This window comes from Limulus polyphemus, unplaced genomic scaffold (assembly GCF_000517525.1).
Source record: "Limulus polyphemus unplaced genomic scaffold, Limulus_polyphemus-2.1.2 Scaffold2745, whole genome shotgun sequence".
NCBI lineage: Eukaryota > Metazoa > Arthropoda > Merostomata > Xiphosura > Limulidae > Limulus > Limulus polyphemus.
The window spans coordinates 148,871-159,703 of record NW_013668355.1 but is presented as its reverse complement, the minus strand read 5'-3'; the positions used below and the strand labels follow the sequence as shown (position 1 = coordinate 159,703).

Genomic DNA, 10,833 nt, shown 5'->3' with positions numbered 1-10,833 from the left:
CATTCGCCAAAGTACATGATAATTCTAGAAACGTTGCGTCACGTGGTCATGTGACTCGCTGACGCAACAATATGATTTCCCCAACAGTAGTTCGTAAATTTAGTTACACTTACAGTAAACTGGGTAATTTTCGCTGCTTTTCAAGTCAAATTTGCACAAGATATCGAGTGCCAAAATTTCTGTGTATTTACAACTGTAAAAGGGAATCTCTCAATAGGCCTAGTGTTTTGCCTTACATTACTTTTGCTAAAAGTAAAAGATTCTCTTTCGTAAATATAAAATTATTACGCATGATGGCATCATCAGAAAGTGAAGATTTACCGGATAGTGATAAAAGTAAGGTTTAATTTTTAAACAATCTTGAAATAGCTTATTTATGTCAAATTATGAAGCTATGGTGGCCTAACCTTTTACATCTTTTGAAGTATTGTTAGTCTTAAGATAATGAATTTAATACTGCAGTATGGTACTTATTTGTACGTGTGTAAGGAAGCACATTATTATGTATTATTATAATTATTATTACTGTATACTACATTATACAGTAGTATCAGAAAATTAACAATGATTACTTGTTAATTTATTGATATTGCATAGTACCTTGTAATACATTATTTTGAAGTTTTATGTTGAAGACATGAAAGTATTTTAAAATTTACTTGTTGCTTATTTGTTCATGGTTTCAGGAAGTGTGGAGAAAATGCATAGGAAAAAATTTTATAAGTCAGGGAAATTTGATACTTAACCACTAATATAAGAAGAGTCACAGAATTTTACAAAATGGTTTTGTTTATTTGTTTTGGTTATATAACTGACTGGTGATTTATGTATTTTTGTTATGTATTATGTATTTCTGATTGATGCATTGCTAATGATTAAGTCATTATGAACATATGGTTTGAGCACCACCCGAGAAGAAGGTATACATGGAAAAGTCTTAGAGATGATGTTAGAAACCAAATTGGTTATATCACCATCAATAGAAGATTCAGGAATGCAGTACAACAGTCAAAAATGTACCCAGGGGCTGATTGCGGGAGCATGCATCATCTAGGTTAAGGTTGAGGAAACTTAAGAAGCCAGAAGCGAAAAAGAAGCTTGATTATACAGCTCTAATTGAAAAAAAATACAATTAAAGAAAGATGTACAGATACAGTTAAAAACTGTTTTCAAAGACATAAATATGAAGGAAATATAATGGGAAATTTTTAAAGAAGCACTAGTTGAAACAACCAAGGAGTTTATTCCATTAGAATTAAGGCAAAAGAAACAGAAATGGATGATGGAGGAAGTCCTTGAGCTCATGGAAGATAGAAGGAAGATGAAACCCATAGTATGGAAGAGTATAATAAACTTGGCAGAAGAATTTGATCAGTGTGCAATGAAGAAAAGGAAAATGACTTAATGAAAAGTGTACAGAAATAGAAAAACAAAAGGATAAAGATGTTACATCAGTGTATAGGAATATCAAAGACATCACAGGTAAAGGAGGATGCACTGCTAGCGGATGTATAAAAGCTAAGAATGGTGATGTAATTATGGAACAAGAACAAGTAAAGTTATGAAAATGATGAAATACCTGTGGATCTCAAATCAATCTTTATTGTACTCTCCAAAAGACCTGGAGCCATTGAATGTGAACACCATTGAACCATCAGTTTAATGAACCACGTAACAAAGATTCTATTAAAGGTGTTGATGATGAAAGCTGGAATTAGAATATAACTGGAGATTGCAAAAGTTCAGTGAAGATTGTGGTATACAAGAAATGCTATCTTCATAGTACAATTTTTTTCTGAGATGGCAGAAGCATTGAAGGACCTTTTCTTGTGTTTCATTGATTATACTAAAGCTTTTGATAGAGTCAAACATGAGAGTTAACGAAAAAGCTAGAAGAACTGTACACTAATTGTAAAGACTTGAGAATTTTAAGAAACCTCTTTTGGGAGCAAACTGCAGCAGTGAGGATAGAAAATGAGTTAAGTAATGTAATCCAAATTAAGAGAGACATAAGGCAATGCTGTATCTTTTCACCTGACTTGTTTATTTTGTACAGTGAGAAAACCCTGAGAGAGATTGAAGCTTTACCAGGGCTTTTCCTTGGCAGACAGGATTATTTTGATGACACACTTTTAATAGCTGATTCAGAATAGAAGCTGCAAAAAATTTTAGATAAAGTTGTTAGTGAAAATGAAAAGCAGGGTCTAATTGAGGAAAACAGAATGCATGATAATTCCTGTGTACATTGTCAAAGTATTTACAAATCATATGTAGTGTAGTTTAGTTGTGAATTGGTGATTGTTGTACTATTGTGTCATGTTACTAGAACCTTCTGAGTTTTTTGTTATTTTAATTGAGTATTATTGCATCCTAATATCTAGTAGTGTGGAATGTTCTAGACCTCTGTCGGGGGATAAATATACGTTGGAAGTTTAGTTCGAAAGATAGATAGATCTAGACTGCATGATTGTGAGTTTATGGTTATAAAGAGTGTATAGTGGTAATTTTAAGATGAAATTATTACAGACTGTATTGTAATAACAGTGCATGAAGAATAATTTGTCTGTCAAATTGTGTTCTAAAGTAAGTGAACCAGCCTGTGTGGACTTTGACAAAAAGAGACAATTATTTAAAGCTCTGGATACAACTGTGGTAACCAAAAGTGTAGCAAATATTTGTATAGACATTTCACTTGTTTTAATATATTATTTTAAAACAAGTGGACTGTGAAATTTGTTGCCAGCAAGTCACAAACACCCACTGTAAAGAATCTGGCCTATGCATACAAAACCTGACACCACGGAAGACAGATGTTGACTTATATTAAGTGTCTATCTAAATGGATGAATGTATCAACATTGGAAATTCTTTGTGCTTCAAGGAGAAGAGTTCTGTAGAAGACCATGGTCACAAACATCCTGTGTGGATATGGTACATAGAGAGAGAGTCCATTAAGTTTCAAACTACTATAATCACAACTGGCATTAATGTTTAAACAAAGAGAAGTAAATTGTTTTTGGCTTTGAGAACACTAATTTCATTTTAATTATTCTTGTTTTATGGCACATGTTTTCTCTAACTACTTCCACTATTAACCTTCCACACAGTCTTTGAAATCTCCAGCTCAGGTTCAAGATTCAGACTCGTTTTAAAGTTGGCCAATCAAAATGGAAAATGCATATCCGTATGCTTGTCATACATTCCTCAGACAAAAATCTTAAGATTGTTGTATAATCTTTAGCATAAAATCTTTCTCTGAAGTTTATTGTGCTTTTTAGAATGAGCAAACCTATATATACTGATAAATTACTTGGTTGCTGAAGATAGCAATAGCTACCTTGCCTTTCTACTTTGTCAGAGTGGGTAACTTTTGGCTGATTTATTATTCTCACCTTATTGACATTTCTACACAGCTAACTTGCTTCTATATCAAGCCAAGTTAATCAGAACTTCTATCAACATTAGTCATAACTTTTATAACATTCTGTAAATGGCTTGTTCCACCAATATCCTCTTCCAAGAAGAAAAACTTCACTCCATACAGAGAATCTAAGATGTTTGGAGCCATGTGAATTGAATTATAAATTATAGGACTTTAAGGGAATTTTTGGCACAATAAGGCTGTCCTGACTTCATTCTCCTTCAAAACCAATCACTAAATCCAGTTCTGATTCCCAAATTTTCATTAAATTATGTAAAGTTGCAGTCTCTGCCATTCTAGATGGTAGTTTGTTCCACAGGTTTACCACACTTTGTCTCAACTGGAAATGTGTAACCTTTCCAAATCTTAAACTTATGACTTTTTGTCTTATTGCCCTCAGAATTTAACACAAAAGTCTAATGTATCAATCTTATCTTTTCCTTAATAATTTTTGATACTTTAGTTAGATAACCCCGGCTTATGTTTTCAATAGAGAGCAAATAATATATTTCAAACTACCTTCATATTACATATTTTAAAACATGTAAAACAAAACATTATTTTATATAAAAAAAAAAGGAACATTGTCATGATTTCAGGTCATGTTCATTGTGTAGAATAAGTATATGATTTTCTCATAGACTGTGAGAGCCTTGGAAGCAGATCTGATATGGACCACACAAGGCATGATGGAGTTCCATGTGTTTTTTTTTTTTGACAGTGTTAAAAGTTGCACTCATTTCTTCCTTCTATGACTGATGTTTGTGAACAGTGCAATTAGAAAATGAAAAAATTTGAATGCTTTATTCTTTGCATTGCATTATGATCATAGAGCATGTTTTTAGCTTCATGATGATGTCTTTAAGAAGGTTCAGGGTATGAATGGTGCAACTGAAGAATGCTATTTAATGGTATGGGTAGCTATTAGTGGCATTGTTTAGCTCCATTTTTGTAATGACTAAATATTTTTAACTGTGGTATATACTGGTGTTTATCTTTAATTGTACTGATGGTTTTGTAGACAATTGGTGTTGGTATGATAATTAAGGTACTCTAACTATCCCACTGAAGACACAGTAAGCAAACATCTGCCACTTTTAGTTAGCCTTATGTGACAATAACTTTTTTAACTTTTGCATTTGTTAGAGGAGTTGTCAGTTGATATCTGATTGTGAGTTGTACAGCTAGTACGTGTACTTGAAAGCAACTGAACAGAATAAACTTTTTGGGTTGTGTTCAGCAGCATATTTCTTGCTGGAAAATCCAATGCTGCTGTGTTGTTATAAACTCAACAAACATTCTCATCTTATAACTTGAATGATATGAAATTAGTGAAGTATGTTGATCTAAACAATGGCAAGGCTCTGTTGTACTGATAAGCATAATTCTTTGTTTTTTTGTCCCTTAACATTGGAACATTTGCCAGTTTTCATGCTAAAAAAATGACTTAACCAAACTTGCACAGGTTCAATTCATTGGACTAACCCCATATTAGAGAAGGAATGTTGACTATAATTCTTAATTTACTACTGTATATGAATGAAATGTGGTAAGCTTTGAGTAAAATGTATAAGTCTGTTGTACACAAAAAAATCAGATGTGTTACAAAACTCTATGTACTCAAGATTAGAGCTGGGGAATTAGTGGTATTTGATAATTGATTAACTGATGAGCTCATTATTCAATTAAATTTGATTGTTCAGTTAGTACACAAAGTCCCCTACAGTTCATACAAGCAAAACAAAAAAAAAGACCAAAGGAATGTGCTATTGTCCTAACTTTTTCAACCACTACATTATCATAACATGGTATTAATTTTACATTGATTTGTTTTTTAAAAGTAATATTTGAACAACACGTGATTTCATATGATAGACATCTTCTGAAGGTTTCTATTTGCATATTTATGGAAAATGTTTTTGTCAAAAATATTTTTGCAAAGTTTTATGGACATTTCCTACTTGGAAGATAAATCACTAATGTGGACTAAACACCACAACACAATCACCATTGTTTGTTTTCAAACATGCAGTAATCCCACACTGATTTCTTGTAAATCAAATAAGTTGATAATTAAATAATGAAAACATGATTTATTTTTGTGATAAGGGGTAATAATGTTTTTATTTAAAACATTTCACAATTAAAAGTACAAATAATTAAGTAGCCAGTTAGATAATTTATGTACATTGAATATGAAACACATATTCACTAAACTTATCTGGTTTAGTGACAGTTTTATTTTATTTGATGGACATAATAAAAAAACCTCATGTTTACAAATATTGTAACACAATAAAACTATAATATATTTATTAAAAATAAAAACACCTTATTTAAACAAAAACCAAACATCAACAAAATACTTTTATATTAAATTTTAAGCTATCTACAATCATGTAACTTCATTCCTTCACACTATATATGTATTCCTGGGTTTAGATAAACTACATAAACCTGATAATGGCAAAACTTTCTCCAAACCTTGTGTATATTTTACTATGTTAAGCTTTTAATAAAGTTTTATTTGTTACCCGTTCAACTCTTAAGTTGTATAATCTTACCAAACTTATCTCAGGTTATCTGATGTCTTCTCATCAAAGACAATTTCTATAGCTTTCAAACATATATAATTTAACACAAATGTTTTCACAATTCCGATTGAAAGGAATGTTTGCAGAAACTAAAAAAAAAATTTAAATCTATATATATTTAACCTATTAATATGTGATAGTGTAATTCTTAGTCTATCCAGTCATGTTTAAACTATTTTAAAGCTACTTTCAAAGCTTTGTTTTATTAGTATCTGATCAAAATACTGATGAATAAACAACCAAAGCCTGTACCAAAACTAAGGGAAATACATGAAAATCAAGAAATGGCTAATATATTTTCAAGGGGTGTTAAGTTCTTAGTTAAAACAGAAATGAAATGGCTGAAAAATTCTAAAAAAAAAATCGACAAGTAGTTTGTCTTGTTTACAGGCAAAACTCTTTGTAGCTGTGCAGAAGTGATAGTATTAACTTTTTTACTTCATGAATTACATTAAATAAGTGTCAGAATATAACAAAATATTGAATGTGATACAATTACTTACCTCCTCTTACAGTTATAGCTATTCTTGATTTAACTGCCCTCTAGTGCACACATTTTTGCTCGCCACTAGCCTTGAAACTCCCCCTCTAATTCCACATGTATACCATGTGGTTCAGCTGTATTTAAACATGGAAGTTAGCGTGCGACAGTCCTCCACCAATAGGAGTGCAACAATCCCTCCTACTGCAGCTAACTCCCTCTATGTAGTTGAACCCAATCTTCTCAGCTTGGCACAACCTAGTGCTTGATTTCAAATGTTTTTTCTTTCGATCATTTTGAGCATATTCAAAGAATTGTTTATAATCCACTGTTAAGTTGGGTTTCTTTATTTGATTGTGAATTATATTTCTCAATTATCAATAGTTCTTCAATGTATTTGAATTCACAATTTATTGTTATGACTAAAATTGCTACTGTCATTCAACAGCTCTTGACAGTGGCTGCAGGTGCGGTGTTATAAACAGAGGATGTGTCGGCTGTAGTTCATTGGGAGGTGGCTTCTTTCATGCAGGCTGAGGGATCTTCAGGTCTACAAGCAATTCTGCCATTACCTGAAGACTTAGATCAGGACAATGCAACCTGGACAGCTTTTCTCCCCCTTTCTTTATTGTGCAGGCAATTTCTCAACCTGTTGAAGCACCTAGACCTCAGTCACCTTATTTTTATACTTGACATAACAGATATGTTGTATTTTGTCTTTGTTATCCATATCATCTAATCCCTACCCTTCCTTATTAACTGCAGTGCCTAGTTCTGAGTTTTTGATTTCCACCCCATTTCCTGATATTGGGGTCCATGCCAAACATTTTGCAAATCAATTATGTGTGGGGTTGGTATGCTGCATATCATTGTTCAACATACCCCTAGGTCCAGTGGTGTATCTTGGTCGGTAGCTTTGGTTTATTGCACTTGTATATGTAGTGTGTGTGTGTGTATATATATATATATATAAATAAATATCCAAAATCATTATGAAAAGTGCGTAACTAGAAATATATTAGCATTTAGCATAATAAATAATACTAAATTAACACCATCTGGCATTTACTACCCTACTTTACACCGCAATCATGAGTGATAGATTTCCAAGGTGTTTAATGTACACTGTGACAGATTTATTATTATACATTTATTTTAATACTGATCTTTGTTTACATTTATTTTATATTTAGAAATGTACAGGACGTAAACTGTTAAATATGTATTGCGAATCTCCCGCCTATTCTCTAAAGTTTTAGAAGAATCTTGATTGTAAGAATCAACACTCAACTAGTATGTAAATGCTAGTGTTAGCATCAATATTGTTACGTAAAACTGAAATATCGAGAACCTCTCCACATGCCTATAAATATAACCAACGCGACATGCCAAAAAAAGAAGAGTACCTATTATTGTTTTGCTATAGTTGGTGTGCTATAAACTTTGGAAGCTATAACTGTCATTGTTATAATGCTAATTCATTGGGAAACTTAAGATATTTGACCAGGAACATTTATAAATTTTGAACATTACAAACCATTTAACTTCAGTGGATTCACATCAGACATTAATACTTTTACAAAAACATTACCTAATGTCATTGGTGGAAACTTGACCCATAACCAGCGTGTGACCAGCGAGAACTACAGGGCTAGCTAGCTCCCTGTTAGGTGAATTGTACCTACGTCAACTCGAAATTAACTCGCTCATCGTCAACCATCGATAAGATAAGAAGGAAATTACAGGCTCGAAAGAAGAGTTTATATTGCTTGTAAGTTTGAGAAACTTTTGTATATAAATCATTGTTCGTAATAACTATTTATAATAAGGAGAATAGTCAAGTATTTGAAAGCACTGGAGTTTTGGGTCTTGTTTTGAAATTATTACAACTTTTGTAGGTGATCCTGTGTGCCAACTACTTAACCTGGATTTATTTGTAATAACTATTATAGTAAATTGCATTGTTGTTTGTATAATAAAACATATTTGTATTAAAAAAGAAACTGTGTGTATCAATCTTGTTGGCAAATGTCATAAATTGGTGATATATCCGCATTTATTTAACTACTAAATTTAAATGATCATTTAGCTCGGTTTCAGACCATTAGAAATTGTACTATGTAACAACGCTGATAGGCTGAACCGTCTTTGCTGCACCAATCACCATAGATGACACATATAATCGGTACTCGCACAGTCACTGCGGTCAATGATGGCTATATCTTGTGTAAATAACATCTTGTGTCACTGCTTTTTCAAAACTGCAGTAATTATATATTTGTGCTAGTAATGGATGAGATTCAAATATTTTTATATTGACTAAAACACTATTTTTCAAAATTCTGCCAATGCTGATTTACCACCGGTAAATGCGGTAACACGGAAAATACATTACTGCTTGGGCCATTCAGGTTTTGCTAGAAGGTCTCTCTCTCCTTTTCCTTACACCTTCTGCCTTATCCCCTGTCCCAGTTCCTCTCCTCTCCCTTAAGATCCCGTTTCCCACCAGCATTTTACAGAAGTGGTTTCAAGACCTCCTCATCAAGGGTGCCATTGAATAGGTTTCTTCTGTGCTTCCAGGATTCTATTCCTGACTTTTTGTCATCCACCAAAAGACCGGGTATTGGCATCCTATTTTCGATCTGTCCTCTCTGAATCACTTCCTTGACCTGACTTGGTTCACCATGGAATCTACCTGTCTCTCAGATGCACCTTTTCTCCAGGGCATTGGATGATAAGATTCAATATGTCCAATGCTTATCTTCACATCCCCATTACTCGGTCTTCATGTCATTATCTAGCTTTTGACTATAAGGATCACATTTATCTATTCTGAGCCCTTTCTTTTGGAATGACATTGGCACCCTATGCTTTCTGTTAGGTGGTTGGGTCATTTGCCTGATTCCTACATTTTAGTATGCTCAGTTTCGATCTTTATATGGACATCTGACTTCTTCTGGTTCTATCCTTCACAGAGTCTTCCACATTTACCCAACTTCTCATAGAGAAACTGCCTGATAATCCAATCAAGGTGGAGAAGTCCTTTATCTGCCCCGCCCAATATATTGTTTTTCTGGGGGTGTTTTGTTTCAACTCGTATCTCAGTCGAGCCCTGTATTCTTCTTTTCATCTGTAAGCCATGGAGTTTTAGTTCAGGGGGGCACTATCAGCACCTTTTGGAGACTTTTGCATCACTGGAGACTGTTATCTCTCTGGGCCATGCCCACATGCATTCCTTGCAGTGGATACTGTAAGATCAGTGGTACATCATCATGGACCCTCTAGATTTACAGATTTCCAAAACATACCTCCATTGACACTATAGCTATTTCTCAATCTCCATGGTTTCCACTCTTTGCCCATCTAAGCATTGAAAATGTTTGCTCCAGTCTTTTATACCCCATTCGAATGCCTTTGGCAAATTCTAATTTGCAAAATTCTCCACCAACTTCAATGGTACTGTATATAAGCACCATATTCATGTAATGTAATCACTTTTTCTCAACAAAGGATTTGGCACGGGTTTCTATAAACAGGAGTGCTGTGATTATTCACAATTTATGTTGCAACTTTGAATGGGGTTTGCATTACTATGGTTATATTTTCGTATATCTATAAAGTACTTTAACGAAAAACAAACAAACCTTCCAATGGGTATGAATTCTAGAGTTAATGTTTCTACTACGGAGACCATTCAGACCTCTTCTCTTCCATCTCTGTTATTTGGAGTTTCGCAATGGCCAGGGGAGAGATCACTCTCAGTCAAGGCTGTCTGTGATATGATTCGTTGCAAGATGGACACATATGTGGACTGAGGGTGTCTCTCCAAGGGGTTCTGAGGTGGCTTTTGCAAATGACCCAGACTATCTGGGGAGAATTTAGACTTGCTTTTTCTGGCTCCTTCTTTTACTAGGTCAGCCTCAACAGAAGATAATTTTAATCAGCCACCTCCAGCCCCTTTTCTTCAGTTGGTTACTCAGGTTTGTGAGATTTTGGGGGTCTCTCCTATTGCATTTGATTCTACTCCTTTGTTGGCAGAATGGATGGCAAGTGACTACTTGGTTTTTCCTCCTCTTCCTGATATTGCTGTTCATGTTGGGAGATTTTCCACTCAGTTACTCGACGAGATAGGTATGCCTTGTCTCCCACGTTTATTGGAACAACATGCTTTGGCTTATCACAATCACTGCCAAGAGGAGATATATTTATATTATCAACAAATGGACCCTCATTTGGACATGTGGTTCTCGATTGGAACCTGTGATCACTTTAAACAGATCACAGTTTTCTTGGAATTGTCTTGTTCTCACAACTGTCCTAAGATATTTATCTTTAAT

The 10,833-nt window shown here is 33.8% G+C and overlaps 1 protein-coding gene across 2 annotated transcripts in view; it reads left to right on the top strand.

Annotated features, from left to right (window-relative positions):
- Positions 1 to 63: 63 nt before the first annotated feature.
- The window catches only part of LOC106467805 (macro domain-containing protein CT2219-like), a 56,311-nt gene continuing 45,541 nt past the window's right edge, over positions 64 to 10,833 (top strand). For both annotated transcript variants that reach the window (XM_013928182.2, XM_022396000.1), the window contains exon 1: positions 64 to 336. In XM_013928182.2, coding sequence (XP_013783636.1) covers positions 72 to 336 — 265 coding nt within the window. In that variant the 5' untranslated portion in view covers positions 64 to 71. The remainder of the gene's footprint in view (positions 337 to 10,833) is intronic.